The sequence below is a fragment of the Abramis brama genome (assembly GCF_963993115.1).
Source record: "Abramis brama genome assembly, chromosome: 7".
NCBI classification, from domain to species: Eukaryota; Metazoa; Chordata; class Actinopteri; order Cypriniformes; family Leuciscidae; genus Abramis; species Abramis brama.
In genome coordinates, this window is record NC_139969.1 from 31,628,582 (window position 1) to 31,652,020 (window position 23,439).

Sequence of the window (23,439 nt, forward strand, 5' to 3'; positions counted from 1 at the left end):
GCAACAATAATAAGGATTGGTGCCAATAAGGTGCTGGCATTGTGAGTGGTGAGCAGATGTGGCATTAGATTGACAGGCTGCCTGCCACAGTGGTGGAAATGGGCAGGCATTAATATTAATGCAGCTTGCTGGCACTACTGCATTGCAGTCAACTTTTTTTTTTTGAGGAGGAGTTCAAAGAACACTAAACATATGCAGTCTATGGCACAAACCTCTTGTAACTCCTTCCTGGAAATGATTTGCTCTACTGTGAGCAAAGGAAAATGCAGATGATGAATGGCTTGTTATTGGTGGCAAACCTTTATAGAGATTTGATATCGACCTGAGGTAGGTAAACAGTTGCCATTTAAGAGGTAAAGAACAAGGCTCAGAGGACACAACGTGGCTGAAGTAACAGTCTGAGCGGCAAAATGAACATGGGGGCAAATGTAGAACTGAAAGAGAGTGGAAAAAGCAAGATGAGAAGTAAGGTGAAGGAAAAGCACGATGGAACTGGGTCATCCTGTGAGATACGAAGATCCCTCAGGAGTACGCCATCGAGGCCTGTTTTCTCCGGTAGCCTCATGGTAATTTGTCATAGACCTGGAGCTTACTGTTACTAGGAAGGGAAATGGCTAACGCTACCTTACTGTAGTACAGTGGTTCCCAACCCTGGTTCTGGTACACCGCCCCCCACCCCCAATTATATGTGGGCCTGGATACGGTTACACTGGAATAAGCACCAATTTGTTTGATCAAGACCTCAAGACTATAAAGTTGTGATGATTTGCTGGCACCATCACTTGGCAAACACTGTGGGTGAGACACTAAGTTCATTCAAATGTGTGTGCTGTGCCATTGGAGTGGTAGCTTTTTTCTTCATGTTTTCATAAGCAATGTCAAGCACCAGATCATAACAACCTAACACCTATACTAATGCCAAAAAATAAATGAAGAAAAAGAACAATGGCTGAAATGAGAGTAATTAAAACAATTAAGAATAATCAAGAGGGAAAGTAGATCTGCATCTCAGATTTTCTGCTGAGTGAAGATGAGTTTTTTATTACGTGCAGCTTCCTGCCAACTTGGTCTTTAATGGACATATGACTGTGCAACTGTAATAAAATCCATTAGCATTAAAAGTGTGGTCAATAACTGAATTTTTAAAATTTTAGTAAAATGTTTAGTGAAAATGTTTGAAGAAGGTATTGCACAGCATTACAAAGCATCATTCGCTTGCTTTTACAGATATGTCTGTCTCACGCAAAGTCAACGAGGGACCCAACGGCACATTAATATCCATGACCTAATTATCTATACTGTTACTTGAGGCATACTGATTAAAAAATATATATTGTATTTAAAAGTGAAATCTATATTTCACTTACACTATGCACATATGCTTTACTACACATTAATAGTCAAGAAACATTAAATTGAAAATACCTCAAATAAGTCCTCCAGTGATTTTAAAAGCATAATAAATACAAATTCATGGAAGCACGATTGATTTAAAGTCCCCCCGTGGTGAAAATCCAGCTTCTAATGTTGTTTATATGTCTATGTGATGTTTTTATGCTTTAACAGAAACCATTTGCAAATTCTTAAGTCAAAACCATTGCTGAGTATTTCCTCTTTAAAACTGCAGTGAACCAAAAGTCTCAAAAATGCAGTTTGAAATCGCTGGTGTTTCTGACGGCACAAACTATCAAGTAACCAATCACGTCAACGTGTGATCATCAACAAGTGGATCTCTGAGTTGGTGTGAGTGAGTGGAGGCGGGACTAATTTGCATATTCATAGAACCGCGTATAATAAATGAGGCAAGGGTGCAGAGTTACATTTAAGCTATTTTAAGGCATGAGGATTTTTTTTCAAGGAAAGAACAATTAAATATGTCATTTTGGTGATCAAAGATGAGTTTTAAGGCATATAATGATTGACTACAGGGGGACTTAAAAATGTTTTGTCTTTCTAGATTGGAGGGAAGATTTTTGAGATTTTGAAGATTTTATAGATTGGAGGAAAGTCATTTGACAATGAGTTAACACTGAGAATTATTTTCCTTGTGTAATGATGGAAAATTCTTCGATTGGTGACTTAACTCACTTATGGGAGGGGTAGACATCAGTGCTATAAATCTTAAACTTTAATTCACTCCAACCCCAAACGGTTTACTAGAGGTGGGAAAATTCAATCCAACAAAGTAGCTCAGCTGGTGTTCAAATTCTCAGACACAAGCAGCAAAGAAACACTAGACTAACAAGCCAGCAGACAGATGTCTAATAAGTTTCTATTAAGGATACAGTTGGGTGTACTTGAAGTCAGATGCCCATTAACAGCAGTATGATGCATTGCTGAAAGGTTGATTTAATGATCCGCATTGGGGTTCTATTTACAGCTTTCTCATGCATTACAGTCAGAAAATGCATTTATAATACATGTTTGGGTCTTGCCAAGGAAAGAGTATTAATAGTATAAAGCAAGGAGTCGACAGTATGACCAAAACCTTATATCACAATATGAATGATTTTCTGTTTTTTTTTAGCAAAATGGTTATTTTAATGGAAATGCAACCTCAAATGAATAAACAAAAAATCTAATACATTTCAAATTATACATTTTTGTAGATCAATGCAAAAAAGTGTTATGTACAAGTAAGTCATCTTTAAAGTGGATGCTGGAAAACACAATGAAAAGAAACTATTTCTTTTTGGACATAGAAAGTGGAGATAATTGCTGAATCATGAGGCCATCAATGCTCAACTTCGCTATCATTCTCTTACCTGCCGGTTTGAGTTAAAGTGACCTCCAAGTGACCATATGGGTTTCTATGGCAACCATGTATGAATTATTCAACACTTGAGCATGGGTCAGTTATTAACATGGGTCAGTATGCAAACTGTAAATGTAAACATTACTGATGCAGTTCAGTTTGGATCACAGTCTAGGTGAAGTTTTTTCAATTTGTGCTTCAATAAATGTTGATTCATTAATGGGAGGAATTTGAAGCAATTGAAGGTGAGCTGAATATCTAGTGATGCAATGATTCTTTAGTCTACAAAAGGAGCATTGTAAAAAGATAAATCCTTGTTGAACTGGGCTATAAGCTACTATTAGAAATACATTTGTTCTTGTTGCAATAGCATGTACAAAGCAAACAAAAACTACATTCATATTTAAATGCTCTAAAATGTCATACTTTTGTTTGATAAGCATGACAAAGTCAAATGAATTTATGTATTACTAATTATTCCAGTGCTAGACTTACTGAATCCCAACTCCCTCACTGCTACTCATGATATCATCCACAGTCATGTTTCTTACCATTACGACACTTACTAAGACAACTATTGGCTCAGAATAACAACTTGGCCAACCCACACAACAAGAACAAGCAGTTTGATTGGGCAAAAGGCAGTTTGGCTTTTGTCAGTTTGTCCTTGGATAGTCTGGTTTGATTGATTACAGTCCTTTACCCCAGTGGAGGTGGACATATGCATGTGGGGGAAAGGTTGAAATGTGCATTGTCCAAATAGTTTTCCGTTCTTTGGTTGCAATGACACGGGTAGAACATCTTGTTGGTGATTTGTGGAAATGTGAAATATAAGATTTAGAAATTTTGAAACCCACCCAGACATTTTAAGTTATTAATATGGGACAGCTAGCTAGCCACCACTCTTGATTTATTAACATGAAAGAACACAAATGATGCAGTCATTGTTCCTTGTCTATATACCACTCCAAGCTTGTGATTGTTCTGGTGTACACAACTAAAAATCAAATCCAAGTCTTCTAAAGTTATAGAACAGCTTGTATAGTCAAACCAAAATTTATTCAGACACCTTCAACATTTCTCACATTATCACAGTTTATTCGCTATTAGAAAATGGTAATAAAATATGACAAGAACTCAGAGTAATCAAATTAGTTGATATTTCACTGGTTTTGGCCAGGTCAGGTCAAAGTGTCTGAATAATTTTTGGTTCCAAATTTTTATACATTTTACTGGTAGTCCACTTTATGAAGAATTTTTGGGTATATGTTGGTTTACTTTATTTTGCTATCCTCACTTAAATTAACTATAGTGTCCTGCACCCACTAGTAAAAAAAATATATCTGGTGTCTGAATAATTTTTGGTTTGACTGTAGGTAGTTTCTGCTGTTTTCCACTATAATAGCTGGACTTTCTCTGTGTTTACGGATGTGACGTAACCACGAAAAAAAAAAAAAAAGATCCAACCCAACAGTTTAAATTATCAATCTTTATCATAAGCTTTCCGCCGTCTGGCTTTTTGCCTTTATTGGATAGGACGGTCAGAAAGAGGAGAGAAAGTAAAGTGCGAGAGAAAGAGTGGGAAAGAAGCAGGATTCGAACTCTGTTCGCCCAAAGCAGTGCTAATGAGGCTATTAGCTCCAACAAATAGATTTTCTTTTGTACTTGCTCAATTGATTCACCAAAAAAAAAAAAAAAAAAAGTACATTTAAGAGAAAATAAACTGGTAACTATGTTTGCAATATTCTCAGACCAAATGTTGCTCATACTGTGCTGTTTCTCTACTGTTGGGTCTTACAGTAAACATGTAGGGGGGTTTGGAGCTGAGAGATCAGTGGTACAGCCGCAGTGGGGCTGAGTGGAACAATGGTGAGGAGCCGAGAGACCGGCTGCCACAGGCTTCCCCCCCGACAGCACTCAGGTCGGCCCTCCATAAATCAATTTTATGCCGTCTGCCGCTCAGCAGCTTTACCCACTCCATGATGGAATGCTTAAAGGACTGAGGAACGAGGGAGAGAGAGAGAAAAAAACAGGGTGGAGGATAGTGTTTTAAGTACACTGAATATGGAAGGCGTGTTTAGGCAGAAGCACAAGATGATACAGCGAAGTGAGGGTGTCTTTGATCCTGAACGAATTAAACCAAATGTTTTGACTCATCCGCCTACCTTTTAGTTTCTTTACAATGCCAAATAAGAAATCAAACAGGTCTGTCACATCAGTCGCATCTAGACTTAGGAGCTGTGCCAAAATGAATCCGACAAATAACATTAGAAAAGTAATTTGTCTTTTTGTGCAGACTCCAAGGCCCATAGTAATTAAAAGCCCTGCTTAACTCAATACTTATCGCCATTCAACCTGTCAGGTAATAGTGTGATTGATGAGATCTCTTGCTATAGAGGTACCTGATCTCAGCACTTCCGGGGACAGCTTTCAAAACTACAGAGAATTACCCATGGGTGGTGCATCCGGTCAAAGCTCTGACTGTCAGAGTGAAGCTGAGTCAAAGTTCTCAGATCTTAGCTGGAAATCTTAGCTGGGCAGCGTTTGCAGTGAACTATAGCAAATGTAAGCACACATCAAAAATTCCAGCATGGCTCTATACATTCGATTTTAATGGGTTAAACAAAAAAAGTTCTCATTTCTCAATGTTCTCAATTATAAATGTAATTTTTTTTATACTGTACCTTACAGTGTTGTGAAGTCTAAATTCACATCTAGCATTTAAAATGACTGACTTTAGTTCAACAACTTATTTAGGCCACCTTCCCTAAATAAATAGGCTTGACTAGGGGAAAATATGAGCAAGAAATTTTATGAGATTCACTCAATTAATTAATCTACATTTTCACAACCACTTGAACTGTAATCCAGAAGGTTGAACCAGGATCTCTACAATGGACACAGGCACAGTAGTATTTCCGCCACTGTTCAGTGTAGAACAATTTGTCTTAAACTGCAGATGAGAAATAGAATACAAGAAGCCATCAATTAGTGGCCTTGCTTTCTCTGATCGATAACCTATTCAACAAAATTTTCACAATTTATGACTGAGAGGAGGAAACTAGATGGCACACATTTATACAGTATATGCATAGTATGCTTCCTCTATCCCAGAGTGAGTGGAATTTAACTCAAGAGACTACTGACTTGACTACTGAGTAGGCATTAGGCCTAGGTATTCATCCTTATGTTTGTCACTGCAAAGCTTCTCAGCCTCTCACTATTGAAACTTAGGGTATGTTTACACAACAACAATATGCTTAAAACTGAAAAGTTTTTTCTTTGAGTTTTCCATGTACAGACGATACCATTGTCAATTCCCCATTCACACGGATCCGCGAAAACAACTAAAAACACTGTATTCTGCTGCCAGGCCATTAGATGGCGATGATACACTAGAGACAGAACATGTAAGACGCATGTGCATGACGTCATCGGTTTCACAGATTCACGTTTTTACTGTTTACACGGAGACCACTTTCAAAAACTTGCACTTTGAAAACCGTCTTGAAAAGTTTGTGATTTCACCCATCCAAAATGCTGTTGTCATGTAAACAAACAGCCAAAAAATGCATAAAAAGTTTTACGTTTTCAGTTGAAAACGGTGTTGTGTAAACAGCGTTAAGCTAAAACTCCTGTGTTTTCTTTTGACATTTCAATGAGGGGTGACTTTCTTTGAAGATTAATTTTTTTGAGGTCCCAGATTTTGGGTGATGTTTTTAAATTTTCTTGAATTTGTGGTTCCCTAGCTGCAAGCAGTCCCATGAACTATAAATTTTGTCTTTTTCAATTGTGCTGTTTGGCTGAAAGTTCGGCCTCAAGCTGATGCATTACTCAGAGTGCATTAAACCTGGCAAATAGTCAATTTCCATAACACCCATAAATACAGACAGCATTTGAATGCCAATACGTCAGACTGTGAATTAATTGAATAGTATTTCATAATTAAAAAAAGACTTGATTAAGAAAATGTTCTGCAAGCATTATACAATCTTGAGGATTGATGATTTTTTTAATACTTTTTATTGTTTTTATACGTTTTTAGTGATTTACTGAAATGTTAAAAACTCTTATCCTCAAAGACTTGCCCAACACTGCTGTAAGCTATGGAAAGTGGGAGAGGAGAAGCCTCAGAACAATTTACAACTAAAGATTTAAATTATTTAACAGAGACATCACACTAAATAATGGGATAATCCTGGCATGTCCCAGAACCGAGATAAATCATATGCTCAATACAAGTTCAACAGCAGCAGATAAGCTAGTGTACTTTGAAACACTGTAACAGGTTTCATCCAAATTACACTCTAGTACTCTATAGACTTTTCATAAACGTAACGTATCTTATCTCACACCGAACTGCGTATGTTACTAAGTATAGTGTCGAGGAGAGGCAAGATCTACCATATGCAGCATGTTCCGGCACTATTTAAAAGAGAACCGAGAGTACGAAGTGTTTAGATGGAGAGAGTAAGGGGTGGAGAGGCTGGGTGTTAGAAAAGCAGGGGAGGGGAAAGGAGTGAGGGAAACATAAGTGGAACCATGAGAGACCACTTTATTTGGTGCTACTAAAAATAACACAGCGAATAGCAGGCCAGCAAACCAGTGCTGCGCTAACGCAGGCTAGCTACTTGCCTTGCTGAATGCACAATCGATAGGTGGAACGCTGGACGGGATACTTCCCAGAGCATGTAGGGGGACAGCTGCCTCGGTGCGAGGAGGGGGGTTATTTTTTGCACTGGTTGACTAAATATGGTCACAGGGAGATGAACAAGATACTAAAGAGGAGCTGGTTTTCAAACACTTCCCATGGTAAAAAGCGCTAATGATTTTGATCTTCAAGGTGCAAAAGCTGGCTCCTTTTATTATACCTTTATTTAACCAGGAGGTCCCATTGAGATTCAGAATCTCTTTTTGTGACTAGCGGCTCTTCGTTCACCTTCAAGAACATCATGGAGAGTTTCTGAAAGCAACATAATCACCTCTAGTCACCTTAGATAAGGTTAACCAAGAAAAGGGTAAAATGGTTTAGAATAAAATAAAAAAAAGGTATCTGCAAGCTTCACAGAGGCAACAATCTGCGTACTTGGTGGATTGTTGATGTACATTTGTTTTCAAATTAGAACAGCTACTTTTCCACTTTATAAATTTGCTTATGAAATGAAAAAAAAAAAAAGGAATTATAGAAGGCAGTGGCTTGAGTATAAAACTGCCGTTTCAAAATGTAGAGCAGAAATAAACTAGCCAAAACACTAAAGCACTAGAGAGAGCTCCAGCAGTCATGCACATCTTCACAGAATTCATTGAGAATGCACATGCTAGAGATGGGAGGGAGGAGGGGGTGAAAGTGCTGCAGTTTTTTTCTGTCCGTTTTTAGAGCAGCAACGACAGCTCCTCGTGTCAGCATGATGTCTATTCCCTGCCTAAATGTAAGCCGTGAGTATGCTTTCTTCACCCGGCTCCACCCCTCCCGCTTTACCACTCTTGTTTCTTCTCCACAACACACGTTCAGTACCCCCCCCTTCCCCAACCCCCCGTCAGAGAAGCTGAATCAGCGAGTCAGGCATGCGATGGCTGCAGCAGCTGGAAACTCGGGAGGTCATTATGGCTCTTCACACACAGAAGAGAAGAAAGAGGGAGGAGCAGAGAGCAGAGGAAACTGAGCTGACAGGTAATATATGCTCCATGTGCCTTCCTCCCTCCGGACGGGAGTTCGCCCCCCATGCCGGCTGGTCCGCACTGGCGTCTCTGCTTTTTCTTCTCCGTTTCGGATGCACTGGGGGTGAAGCGCGTGGCCGGTCAGCCGTGGTCGGTGAGAGGGAGTGGAATTTACAGCTCTGCAGCAGCATGAGGAAAAACTACTTCTCTGGGAACACCACACATAGCAGGAAACGTAAGTGCTACCCCCCCTTCACAAGCAAAACGGCAGGGATGTGTGAAACAGCCCGACAGTCAGGTGTAGGTGGAACGGGGGGAAAGTTGCTGTCCTCTGCATGGATTTGCTTGCTCGCTCGCTAGAATACTGTCACTTGCTCACTCGTTTGCTCTCGTGCCCTACCTCACTCTCTCCGTGTCTCTTGCTTTTCTAGTGCTGGTCAGGCTGCTGCAGCACAGCACTCTCTGGTTCATTACCTCCTCGTGGCTGCAGCACAGAAGACATCTAAAAGATGGACTCAGTAACTGAAACTCACTGCTCGTGAAACATGCAGCATTCATCTTGGATCTTTTCACTCTGAGGCACTTTCGTATGGAATACGACTGTCGGGATGGTTACACACTTCGCCAACACTCATTTTTGGTCAGCTGGTCAGCTCTAATAACTGGAACCATGTTTGGTGATTCAAGACTTCTGTAACTACAGGGGGACAGGTGTACGCCAGCCATGAAGGGACATTGGTGTCACGGTGAGAGGCAAGTTTCAGGCCAGTTGGGGGGTGAATCGGATAGATGAAAAAACAGATGTGCTGGCATATTAATTCTCTGGGGAGGGCTGCTGATATGTGTGTCAGTGAGTGAACCCACAACACCAAGGGTAGTAACCCAATTTCTCTCTGCATGCTTTCCAATCATTAGGCAGGGGCAGGGCTGTAATGCTGCAGTGCCATCTCCCCCTCTCAACACACTCATCCCTAAATCTTTACTAACACTGTGGCGCCACAAGAGTCCAGCCATACCTAGCCATCATATCTAACCCCGTCAAGCACCAAACTCACCCAGGATTTCCACCCGTGCTTAGAATAGCCCGTCTAAGTGTTCTGTTATATTTCCACCCATGCGCCTCTCCTTTTGGCCTGGTATTGGATAGGCTCCTGAGAGGAGGGGGATGAGACAGGGCGGTGTTGACTTGTGGAATGTGTGGAGCTGGAGCAAAGATTCATTAGAGAGCTACTGAACATTTCATGCTGCCATGCAAACAGTTATTGATCTCTAGCACATAGCATTAGAGCTCTAGAGAAGCTTCTAGAACAAACAGACCCAGGTCAACTCAGGGAAAAAAAGGTATGGAGGGTTGGGGGGTTGCAGGAAAGAAAAGAAGAGGTTAAAAAGAGAAGAAAAATGAAAAAGGAAAGAAGAATCAGCACACCAGTTCCAAATCACTATTGCTGAGTGGGCATTAGCTCTTGCATGTGACCTCTGGCCTGGTCTGTGTGGCTAAAGCCCAAATCCTGCTCACAATAGCTTCCTGTTCCACTTGGATCAACCTCATTTTTGGACCTCAGCAACCAGTCTGACATACAACTGAGAATGTGGTTAAAGAACGGACAACCAGACAGAAAAAGGCAGGAAGGAGATACATACTGTGTTACATTAGAAATGCAACTTTTTTCTTTCTTTTTTTAAATGTCCTTTGAACTTTCCTGGACAACAAAAACATCTAGGCTACAAGGATGGAAGAGGACACTTTACCTTATTTTTCAACAACACACTTTTACCAATTACATAAAAAGACTAAACTTTTTTTTTCCAAAAGAAACCCATGGCACTGTTCTTTTCCAACTTCCCTACGGATACCCCACACTCTCAGAGGACAGCCAAGGTCAACAGAAGATACAATACTGTGTGAACCCCAATATGTGTAATGCATACTGGTAACACAGTGTTGGGATGGGGCAAAAGAAAGCATGACCTAAAGAAACTGTGAAAGTGACCTTATGTATAATGCTAACCACTGCATTCTGCAGAATGGTTAAAAAAAAATTGCCACTGATCTACCGACGGTGATTAAACATGCGTTTGGTTTATATAAGGGCTGCGCTAACCAAACATCAAATCAGAGAAGGTAAGGAAACTCAGCTGTGTCGGGGGCTGCCTACTTGGTGTACATACTTCTTTATGTGCCCATATGAACATATAACAACTATGGAATGTAAAGAAGTATGTATTCTTGGTCAGGCACTGATCCTCAGTTTATAAACTCTGCCATGATTCTCTGCATCACTGAATTTTGGTACATGGAGACAGTGTGATGAATTTTGTAACTGGGGTGCAGAAACTTACTACAGCAGTGGATTCTGAGAGAAGTCGCTGCTCTTTTAGTGACTTCACCAGCAATCCACACCACCCCTCCCCAATTCAGCAATTGACATGCTAGATTGTTTAGTCTGGAATGCTGCAGGTAGACGAACATTAAAATAATGGTTTTTAGGGCCCACTTTCTTGGTGACAGAATAGGTTCAATCACTGCAACCTAAAAGATCCAATGACGGCCTGAGACATCGCCATAGGAACAGGAGCTCCTTTCATTATTGGAGTTTGCGGCATTTTAGGCTTTGAATTGTGGCCAGCTGCAACCAAGATTCTGTATTGCAGGAGCGGCATACGCCAGAACCATTAATACCTTAATCGTTTCAAACTTGTCTAGAAAGGGTAAGTTTGGGACAACTTCACTTCTTTGAATCTTGAAAATGTAATCTTGCTACAAGGAAGCTGCTGAGGTAACAGTTCCATAAAGGTGAGCAGCGCTCAGCTATTAAAAGGAAGCTTCTCTCACATTGCGGGATAGTACGGTGGTCTGTTTCACCCTGCCACCCGTTCCTGCCCCCATTGTTCATGTTTGCTAGGCTTGCCAAATGCTTTGCTGGACCGCAGAGTAGTCAGATTAGAGCATGGAAAAGTGACAATGCAGGATCAGAGGGGGTCTGCCTGTCAGCTGATTCCAATTGTCCTTTACAAAATGTAGACGGAGGCCTTCAGAAGAGGACATCCAAGCATGTTTTCTTTCATTTTTTGGTCTATTGGTGTGCAGCAGGTTACAATAGCAATCACTGTGAACAGAGTAGAATGAATGTCCGAGTAGAACAAAGGTATTACACAACGCTGAACTTTAAAGCTGATCAACAGGTGATGAAAACAGTTGTGTGAGGGGATAAGGTAATCGAGGACAGTTGTACTTAAGGGTTCGAACGCTTCGAACCTACTCCAAGCATTTGGCAGTGCACCAGGTCATCTATCTGTTGAGGTAATATTTGATTCGTGGTGATGACTAAGGTCAGAGCGCACCTGCAATTTCTTGTCCGATAAACACTTCCGTTTTAAACCTCCCACTCATTCACGTTACAGGCCAAGAAAAATGTAATGGACGCATTGTGTGCAAATATACAGTAAGGGTTTTTGGTCATGACTGAGAGCTTGTGGCCCATTTTTCTGAATGTCAGACACTCCTGTCTGTCCTCTGTAGGGCTGTGCTCTTTCCATTTTTGTGCACCGCTTGCTGTATGGTTCGCTCCTGTCAGTCGTATGGCTGTGTTCCCTCTTTCTCGCCCTCAACCCCAGCCTGAGTGACACGCACAGCAGATGCTGACATTATCAAATGTTCAGCTGCTATCCCTGGCTTTTGCCCTCTTATGGCCAGTGTATTTAGGGGCCGAACTTTGTCCAGAATGCCGCAAGCAAGTGTCTGTGTAATGCAGGGAGGGGGATCTGTGGAGTAAATAGCACTTTACTGACCCCGGTTTAATGAGCGCCATATTGAGCAGCAATGACCCCTTGCTTACACTCTCAGACGGCCACCTGCTAAAGTGCTAAAGGCTTTTTGGCCACCTCAAAGCTGACGGACAGTCAACTGCGTGTTATAAAACAACGCTTTGGCTTGAGCTCACCGTGCGTCACCGAATTGTCTGGTGGAGTTGCTTCTGCCTCGGATTGTGACTGACATGTGGTACAAATATCTGTGTTAGTCATTTCAGCATTACCACACGCGCAGTCTCAGAGGCGCTCCCACCACACTCCTTTATTGGATTAAGCAGGCAAATTAGCCCAGCAATGTAGCAGAGTATGACTGAATCTTTTCAAATTTTAGAAAGTGACAACTACAAAAAGCAGCACATACTGACATCTTGATCGCCCAAGCGACACTCTGCCCTCGGCAGGCTTAATCCATCAGCAGCTGTTATTGCTACAAGACTCGCGGACACTCGATTTGAGCGCACCATGATGGATTATTATCTTTTTCACTGAGCACACTTCTCTCTCTTTTTTTTTAATAACAAGAAAGAAAACCTCTGGAGTGCAGTGAAATGTGTTATTCGATAAGTATAGAGAAACAGTCTGAAATGAGCCCATGCGACATTGCTTGTCATGTTTCACAAAGTTTAACTGCTTAAGGTCATAAAACAGGGTCACATAAGCTGATTCTTATCAGTCTCATTAACAGCAAACCACAATGCTTTGCTAAAGCTGGTAAAATGGAACCAAATCACCTCTTCAATGGATTTGGTCCCCTTCAACCAGCTGTAGCTATGCTTTGATGACAACATGAATTGTTTCTATCCTGCCTTTTTTGCTTCCGCAGGAAACCGAGATGATATAGGCTAGTTCATTAAATAATTTCAGTGAAAAAGTTTCTTTTAATAAACGTTAATACAATGTATCATGACTGCCTTTTCTACAAGAATAAAATTTTACAAGCATTGGTTTTACAAGTTTGTGTTTTTAAAGAGTGGGTTATAAAATATAACTGCGTCAGTCACCATTAGAGAGCAGGCAAAGACAAGTTATGAAAAGAAGGTACTGTGACGCAATGGGGGTGTAAAGTTGGGCTAAGCAGAGGACTGACATCCACATAAGAAAAGAAAGTCAAGGGAGTGGGGAGGAGAGCAGTTGCAGCACATGCTCACTGCGACACATGCGGGAACGGTCGCCTGCGTGCTTCTCGGTAACCCTTCTCTGCCTGCAGACGGAGTGGGGATGAAAACCAGATGATTCTAAGTGTGGGGGGTTGTACACACAAATCATACACAGAGAGAGTCCACCAATTATGGCCCCCTGGCACACTGACGCAGCGCAGGCATGCGGTGTGAACCTCCCTCTCCTCTGCATCAGAGCAGCATCCTTCCCTCAGTCACATGGATGGCAACGCTGCATCATAATTTCACCCATAATTACGCTGATCTGCCACCATGTCATGCTGAACCTGCTCTGCACCTCCATCCATATCCATTATATACAGAGGTAGTTAAGAAATAAAACATTTTTTTCTTTCAACATCATGATTTTAGGTCAAAATTTATATGTAATGATGTATGTTTTAAGTGCTGTAACTGGACACTATTTCTTGTAGGATTTTTTAAAATCACCTCTTTGCATTTATTCTCCTAAATCCTGAGTGAGACAAATGAAATGAGCTCATAAAAGCTGAATTCAATCTTTTTTTTTTTTTTAAATCTAGTTCAAAACTAATGTCAAGTTCATGTTGGTTTCCTGATTTTAAAAATGATTCTACCATTTAAATGTAAAGATGCTAACAATGTGGTGTAGCTAAAAAAACATTTTATCAAAACATATTTTTCAAAAGTATATGAATGATTAATTCACATCTATAATATAATGAGTCGCACTAGGGGTGGGTGATATGACCAAAATCTAATATCACAATAGGAGTAATTTTATTTCACGACAACGATATATATCACAATTGTTATTTTTGCTTTAAATAAGGTTTTAATTATATAAAAAATATGATAGCATTGAAATATATTTATCATCACCATTTTCAATATAATTAAAAAAAATAATACTAGCCTAAAAAAACTCTCAAGCTTACTGAAGACAAGTAAACAGTGATAAAGAAACAAACTACAACAGAGCAAAAACAAATTAAATAGACCTACTTGAAAAACTTCAAGCACTAGAAATATTGCATAAAGTGTATAATCAAATTTAGACTTTACAGTTTAAATTAAATATATATCTATTCTAGTGATTCCGTCAAGAGCAGAGAGATTTTCTCTATTTTAATGTTGTTTGATTAGCATTAATAAATGACAGCAGGTCAATTTGGATGCTGTCACTTTAAGACCGACTGCACGGAGTAAGTACTCGTGCATTTACATTCACTTTCTGTTTACTTGCAAATCACTTTGATAGGTATGTGTATTTAACTGTTCAAGCCCAATTAGGTGGCAAAAAGCACTCAGTTCAGTTCACAGCGCTGAGAAACAGTCTCTCAGAGAGCGTGCATATACATCTTTCACTGCTAATTGAGCGTCAACGGTTTAAAAATCACCTGTTTTTAACCCGCAACGCTTAAAAACGCATGCAAACAATAAGCTTTCATGCAGTAAGCAAGAGACGATAGTCCAAAATCTCCACCGATTGACAAATTTCTACTGGTATTATCAGCCGCCCCTAAGACTTTGACCTTGCTATGTCAGTAATGATGAGTCAGTAAAAATGTCAGTAAGTAAAGCAGTTTTTTTTCTCCTAAAATAATAATAATAATAATAATAATAATAATAATACAAGATTATGCCTTAAACTAATTATGGTTTTCTTTTTCAATAATTTTATTCTCAGGCATGTGGTCAAAAAAGGACAAAAATAGAAGGAAAACAAACTTAATAATAATAATTAATAATAATTATTATATTATTTTAAAGAACAACAGTAACATTACAATACTAATAAATTATGGCTGTCTTAATTTCTTTGCTTTCAAACGTTAAAGCACAGAGCTTTTATTGTGGTGGAAAACCACTGGGTAGGGCTGCTTAATTATGACAAAATATTATAATCAATTATTTTGGTCAATATTGTAATCATGATTATTTACCACGATTAGGGGTGGGCGATATGTCCAAAATCGTATGAGTAACTATCATAATAGAGAGATCAGTCAGTAATCAGATACATATAAAATCATTGCATGTATGGAATTTTTAATGCATTTTTTAATAATAAAAAAAGCCCTGTCATTAGTCTAGTTTCCATCCACTTTTTGCGCTGTTATGTTATCGACAAAGTGAATATGCGATAAAAAAAACATTACGAACTTTGCCGTCTCCAGACTGTTTCCATTCAATTGGCCTTTTACCGATAAGATTGTGTGCGTGATGACGTCACGAATGACGAAAGCGATTTGTCGCATATGTTTTGGTGTATCGCAAAAAAAAAAGTGCCCTTGAGCCGTTTCCATACATCTTTTATTTTATTTTATTTTTTATCGCAAATTCTACCTTTTGGGGTTCCAGTCAGCACCCCCCCAACACCAAACAAACAAATAAAAAAAATAATAATAATGGAGAGAGTATTCAGGCAGTTAATTGAAATTTGCCAGCTTACTGTCATTTCAATTTCACAAATAATTGCAAGTGTCCGAAATATCAGAAGACGACGGCAGAATTAAACAGTTGCTCATCTGATAGGGCTCAAATTAACTACCGTTATGCGACGAAGTCCAGGGGTCTGGGAGAGACCACGCAATACGACGTTCTGGGACGAAGTTGTGGAGAGACACTTTACAGAAAGTCTCTAGGTGCAACATTTTAGAATGACACGGCCGACGTTTGAGATGCTGGGTGGATCATTCATTAAAGTCCCACTCCGATCATATTTTGAGCTATTTTTAAACATTCTCAGTGGCCTTTAAATGATGATTATGCCGTTTTTAGCCAAAATCACAAAACCTGTGCCGTTTCACACACACACACACACACACACACACACACACACTCTCTCTCTCTCTCTCTCTCTCTCTCTGATAATAATTAATAAATGCACGCAAAATTATCAGTGAACTTGATAAATGTTGCAGATATGTTTTACATGCATGCACAAACAAATGCCTTTCAACTTATCTGTGCAAAATTCAGAATAAAATGAATGTGCAGCAATTTGTACAAATAGAGAGTCTGTAGGCGGCCTACTGTGTTGTTGCCATTAAATAAGCGCATTTAGTGTCATATTTGTTAAAATATTATAATGTTATTTTTTCATCTATGTTGATTATGAAAAGTGAACCGCACGAGTAAGATAGAATGAGCAATATCGAGAGACATGGAGCGGGTCAGACATGATTTTGACCACTTAATTAAGTTAAGTTTTGCTGAAAGACTTTTTTTAAAGTGAATTTCGTTTTGTATAAATTGTATCTTAATTTTAATATTTTTTTTATCAACCTATTGCCTGCATTTAATAAATAAAAATATTTAAATATAGCAGACAACAATCATAGAGGCGCCCACGCGGTCACTTGCATTGCTCGTGAACAGGAGCGCATCTCATCCTAACTTAACGAAACTCAGCATATGCCTCACAGACATGAAATATATCTTAAGAAAGCTTGAAATGCCTTTTTAACAATTTAAAACGAAAAGAAATAGGCTACTCTCTGGTTATGTAATCCATGATGTGCATTTCTCTCTATAGGCGCGTTCACTACTACGGAGATGGTGATCGTCAACTTCATCTTTACAGCTGTTGTTGCTGTTAATAAACTAAAAATAATAAATAGGCCTATAATTTTATTAAACAATAAATTAAATGAAATTGTAATTGTATTAAAAAGCAACAAAAAAATCCTGTTTAATTTTTTTTAAACCTATGCTAATTACGCATTAAATTCAGGTAGGCTACTGAGTCGCTGTCCTCAGTGCCGCAGAAAAGCGCTGAAACGGAGATGAAGGGGAACCCATTTTTTATTTTTTTGGCTTATTTTAACTGGCCCATCCAGTTTTCTTTGATTCACCTACAATCAAAATCCTGGCGCCGCTAGTGCTCACGTGATGAAAATCATGTGACACCACATTTATTTGCGTTAAAGCCCTTTTTTTCGACAAAAAGTGTTTCCAAACTAGTTTTTCGCGTCATTTAAAGTGTCGACATAGAATGTATGCGCTAAAGTTAAACGGAAAAGGATTGTGTCGACATTTGCAAAAAAATATCGATAATTGCCATTTCCATCAGCTATATCGGTAAACATTTTGATGCGCTAAACCTTTTTTCGCAAAAAAACACTTGGATGGAAACCTGGCTATTGACCCAAAAACTGCATGTATAATAAGTATTAGGACTTTTAATTCAATATTGCAGTCAGAAAAATAAAAAGATTTTTTTTGTAAACTACCGTAAGACGAAAAAGACAAACTATGACCCAGATCTCTATAAATAAATCCAATGATTGGCTCAAAACGAAGCAGAAAATGGTAATGCACCTGACAATGTGGCAACAGCAGAGGCACAAACAGCCTATAATAATCTGTGCTACATTTTCTCTACAGACATATAAAACGCCTCATTGATCAATCATTTTCATTAGTGCCAAATCCAGTTCCTATCACACCGGGCTCCACTGGCAGCATTAGATGGGACTATTGGCTAAGGCTCGAGCTAAACAGCTGTAATAGAGGCAGCATTTGAGGGTGGGACTCCATGCGGCGGCGAACAACCAGGTTGGCCCATTTGTACAGTAGTAATAGGGGCTTATGCAGTGGCTGCCTCTGGATGGCCTGTTTGTGGACTGTGTTATGAGTCATGGGCTATTAACTGTACTGTTTACAGTGCTGGAGCACAACTGCCTTCCAGCAGCCATCCAGAGAGTCACTGAGAGGAACCAGTCCTGCTCTCAGCCTGGGACTGTCATAAAAAAACAAACTCATTTATGAACACTTACGGCACCCCCAGGGTGCAAACTCACAATGTATAGAGATATGGGGATTGTTCAATGAATATTCAATAAGAATTTAAATAAGCCATAACCAACCAGTGGTTTAATGAGTTATGTCTAATTAAGTACGAATTTAAAGAATCAAGTGCACATACCATGACAGTGTGTGACAGTCCAACAAGTTTGTGATTTGCCTGGATGTTTAAAATTCCTATTTTTAAGGTTATGACTGTACTTTACTTTTCACCGAGGCTAAAACAATTGAGAAAGCAGCGATGGATGTACATCAGTGTGTTAAAGACTTAAGGAGAACATGCAAGCATGAGAAAGAGTTGTCCCTGCTTTGACAGGTTTCTGTGATTAAATTCAACAGCTGGTTAAAATGCTGCAAGACGAGACAGGCTGCTACCTACTGGTTTTAAATATTTACCGGGTTACTTCAAATATTAACAGGAATATTATGAACGAGTGGACAATACTGAATTGCAGGAGAAAAAAATATATATTGTGTCTCATGTAAGAATTGCCTTTGAATTAATTAAAATGATGATTATTATTATTATTACTACATGCACAAATGTCTCCAATTAGACGAGTCCTAAGAAATGCATGTGGATTTAATTAAGAAAATGTAATATTTTAAAGCAGAGTGTAACTAAAAGTCTTCACACCTAGTAAATGCATGCATAGATCATTTCTCCAGGGTTGGACTAGAAGTAGCTTTGGCACAAGAAAGAGTGCTGCTCAGAGAAGACTGCAGCGGTGGGAGCTCATGCAAGAAATACAAGTAAATGGTGAGCTGGAGGAGAGCTATATATCTCTAGGACTTTCTGGTGGTGAAGGGACAGGTTCTGCTCCTAAGCAAGGCTCTACTGTACGAGCGAGCCATAAATACTAACCCGGGGCAGTTCTTCATCCGCACAGTCAATAAAAAAGGATCCCCGTGTTGCCATTGGGAGATTGAAGTCAAGATTGATCATTTCACTGAGGGATCTGTAACTGAACTGTGCAACAATTTTGTACCGCACAAAGATGCACCAAATCAATCCTTAATTAATTACTATAATACTATATGCACTGAGCTTCTGTGATATTTTTTAATATAAAGTCTTATTACTAGATTAGACGCGTCACAATAATATTTTTTAAATGGTTATTTATATAATTTTCTTTAGTGTATCAATAGGAAATCTCACTTTTAGGGTTACAAACAATCCATTTGCAAATATCGTAATAATCCAGATTTTTATATCCACTTGGATTCCTACGAACAGAGAGTTTGGCCCAGACAGAGATCTGATCTCACAGAGTCAGTCTGGAATGAAGAGACAGAAGCGATTGAGTTGTCTAAATCCATAAAGGAACTGTGGCAAATTCTCCAAGAAGCTTGCAAACGTTAGAATAATCGAATGTTGTAGGATGTTCATACAAAAATCTCACTGGATTGTTACAATTAGGGCTGTCGCTAATGATTATTTTGGCAATCGAGTAATCAGTCGATTATTTTGACGATTAATCGGATCATTTTTTTATGTGGCAAATAGTGAATGATAACTGTTAAAATGACTTAAATACATAGGTGTAATAACCCTGAGGCAATAATAAATGGTTCAGATAAAGTATCAAAAGCATGTAATCATGGTTTTATCGAATAACACTGTTAAAATACATAATGTAATATACATAATATTAACTTATGTACATTACATTTTATAACCTTTTTTTTTTAAAACTTTTTTGAAATATGCGAACTGTTGTTCATCACGATTTGTGCCACTTCCGGTATTTTGCCGGTTAATTGATAAGGTTAAATTGCAATGGAGGATTTTTTTATTTATTTTTTAATCGAGGAATTGTGACAGCCCTAATTAGAATATTTGCAAAAGGATTGTTTAAAAATTGAAATGTTTGGCACACTAAAGCATAAGATATAAATAACCATCTTAAAACCAAAAAAGCCTCTAACGTTCTTTTTTTTTTTTTTTTCTCAAATTAGGAATGTTATATATATAAAAAAGCTAAATTTGCAGCTCGAAGTTGTTCAACAAGTTTGAAATTCCACCCAGAAGGAATTACTCTACCATTCCATGAAAAAAGTAAGAAAAAAAAGTGCAGAAGTTTGCCATTGACCCAGGAAACAACATGCATGAAAAGAGTTAAAACAACCATGAGGCATATTCTGACTGCTTGATCTGGACATTCAGGCTGATATCAAGAGAAATGTGTGTTAAAGAGGAGGATGATGACAGTAGTGTCTTAAATCCAACGCATTCTGCACAGAATCCTCTACAGCTACTAGGAAAATAGCGATCCTACTGTAGTTTGTATGCGAGTGGGCATCACCACTTGTGAAACTACAATGGTAAATGTGCTGCAGTAAAGATGAAATGATTTCTTTTGCGTTCACACGGCTCAAATTAGACCTGTACAGGCCCCAGATATGAGCTGAAACCATTGAATAAATTCAGAGCTGCGTAATTCTCACTAACCAGAAGCCCAATTTCAGTTGTGCCACATCTGCAGTCATACCTGGGGTTCCCTCGCAGAGCCGCGTGGTGAAGCGCGTTGAAGCCGTTATTGTTGGTAATGGTGACGTCTGCACCTGCTTCCAGGAGCACAGAGAGCATGTCATCCCTCTTCTTGCTGATGGCATCATGCAACGGCGTGTCTCCCTCGGAGTCCTGTAGGAGGCAGCCTCAAGTTACACACGCTAATATAATGCCTAGCAGGTTCATTTCAGTCTCTTTACTGACAGACAGAGAATAAAAGAGGCTGTGATGCAGCGTGATGACCACAGAAATGCTAACATGATCATAAATGCTGGCATCCCATTGCAATGTTTAGTGGGACGGCATTTCCTAAGCTTTTGAAATGCAGGCAACCAAGCAGCGCTGAATCATGGTAAATCTGCAATATATTGTTTCACTGCTGAATAGAGGAAAAATTGTCTAAAGTGCCGCAGTGTTAATCACCTGAGAAAGCACCATCTATTTGTCTAGTCTGCAGTATAAACAGCATACTAATCAAATAACTGTCTTAAAATTTAGGCAATAGCTTATGAAAAAAAAAAAAAACATTTTACTGGGAGCTAAAACTGAAAAAGACAGTGTTGAAGAAATGCGTCAATCATTTCTGAGATGACAATATTTACTGAACTTTCTACAAAATATAAAAGATATGAACCAATATAAATCAAGCCAATATGTCATTGCTGCAATCAGTTATAGGCAAAATATCAGCCTATAATTGGCTGATATTTTGATATTTTGGTATTTTCAGCGTCGGCCAATAACTATTACTGAACTATTGTCCAAAATCTGCCAATGGCCTTTATCAAATATAAGTTATCAGTAAAATATTTTTTTGTGTTTTTGAAAGTAGACTTATCAAAACACAGTAAAAAACAGTAATATTGTGAAATAATATGACAATTTAAAATGTACAGTTTTCCATTTCAATGTATTTCAAAATGTAATTTATTCCTAAAATGGAATTGAATTTTCAGCATCATTACTCCAGTCTTCAGTGTCACTGTCACATGATCCCACGGAAATCAAATGTTGAATTCGGTGCTTAGTGCTTACAAAACATCTATTTTTATTATCCATGTTGAAACAGTCTCTGATGTTTAATATTTTTGTGGAAACCATAATATACTACAATTTAAAAGTCTGGTGTAAGTAAGATTAAAAAAAGTTTTATTTTTTATTTTTTATTGTCTTTACTGTCACTTATGATCAATTTAATGTTACAAAAATCCAGATTTTTTTTATCCTACAAATATATATATATATATATATATATATATATATATATATATATATATATATATATATATATATATATATATATATATATATGTGTATATATGTGTGTGTGTGTGTGTGTGTGTATACACATATATATACACATATATATTAAGATTAAGATTTGTAAAATATACAAATTCTGGATTTTTTGTACAATATTGGTCAAAAGTTGTATATTAAACTTTTGACCAATAGTGTACAAGCACTACAAGAAGCTACTGACTAACTATCAGCTTTAGCTCAAATGATGAGACTGAAAGCGTCACAGAAAGACGAAGCAAGGAAGAGAGTTCACTCTCTAAACTGAGAGGTCCTGAGACACCACGGGCTAAAAATACTTGGACAGATAGTTCACCTGCAGACTGGGGTGGCAGCCGAAGTCAAGTAAAGTCTTCACCACCTGCAGGTGGCCCTTGTTGACAGCGATGTGCAGGGGTGTCTGTCTGCGTTTGTTTCTGGCGTTCAGGTCGGCCCCGCCTCGCTGCAGAACCTCAATGACCGAGCCCTCGTCCCCGAAGGATGCGTGATGGACAGCTCGGTCTCCATCCTTATCCTGAAAGAGTCACACATCAATCACTGTCAGCATCCCCATTTAAACACCAGCGTCTGACTCTATAGCCTTCACAACTAGAACTGGCCTAGAACAGGAAAAACGCTGAGGAATGTTAATGGGACACACAATCATTACTGAAGCAACCGTCTTATAATGACGCAAATCTTCTGGCTAATTCATTTGAGGTTAAAAGTGATTTGCAGCCATAATTTACACCTAATAAACTTCTTTTCTCCACTGGATCACAATATTGCATTAAGAATTCCCTCCCTCTGTGAAACTAACAGAAAAACAAACATCCGTTAAACCATAAAACATCCTATAAAGACTTTAAGATTTCCTAACATTCAGTCAGTAAAAGTTAACATCAGTGTTGTTATTGTTATGTATAACTAAACATATGAATAATCCTAACTAATATTAGAAATGTTTCCTTGGCAACTACTTAAATAAATAAATTCAAGTTAAATAAGTTTAAGTTAAATGTATAAGCTAAAACTGAAATAAACATTAATTTTACAAAAAAAAAAACTAAATCATACAAGTGACATAATTTAATGACTTTGCAGAATTTTAACAGGTAGTCTTGCTTGTATATAGCTGTTTAGTCATATAAAATGTGTATTTTTTTTATGTAATATTTGGCAATATAAATATATAATATTAATTTACACCTTCATGAGATTTAAAATATATATATATATAATTTGCCACTCACAATTCATAACAGACAACCAAACAAAACCAGTGAAATGGGGCATAAAGTGATTTGTGGAAGTTTGTATCAAAGCTAACAGCATTCACAGCAGCACGCATGATCTTTTCTGCCCCTGAAACATCACCAGGAAAGAAATATTGGGGCTTGATTGTGAGCGGAGAACCCTTCACGTGGCTTGAATAACAATGTTAGTGTTCCCAATGTCCTGTATTTTTCCCTCCC

At 38.5% G+C, this 23,439-nt stretch overlaps 1 protein-coding gene across 5 annotated transcripts in view; it reads right to left on the bottom strand.

The window, feature by feature from the left end:
* The window catches only part of mib1 (MIB E3 ubiquitin protein ligase 1), a 74,178-nt gene that overhangs the window by 22,339 nt on the left and 28,400 nt on the right, over positions 1-23,439 (bottom strand). For all 5 annotated transcript variants that reach the window (XM_084120233.1, XM_084120235.1, XM_084120231.1 and 2 more), the window contains exons 11-12: positions 22,302-22,499; positions 20,667-20,818 (exon numbers count right to left, since the gene is read on the bottom strand). In XM_084120233.1, the coding sequence (XP_083976359.1) occupies positions 20,667-20,818; positions 22,302-22,499 (350 nt within the window). The remainder of the gene's footprint in view (positions 1-20,666; positions 20,819-22,301; positions 22,500-23,439) is intronic.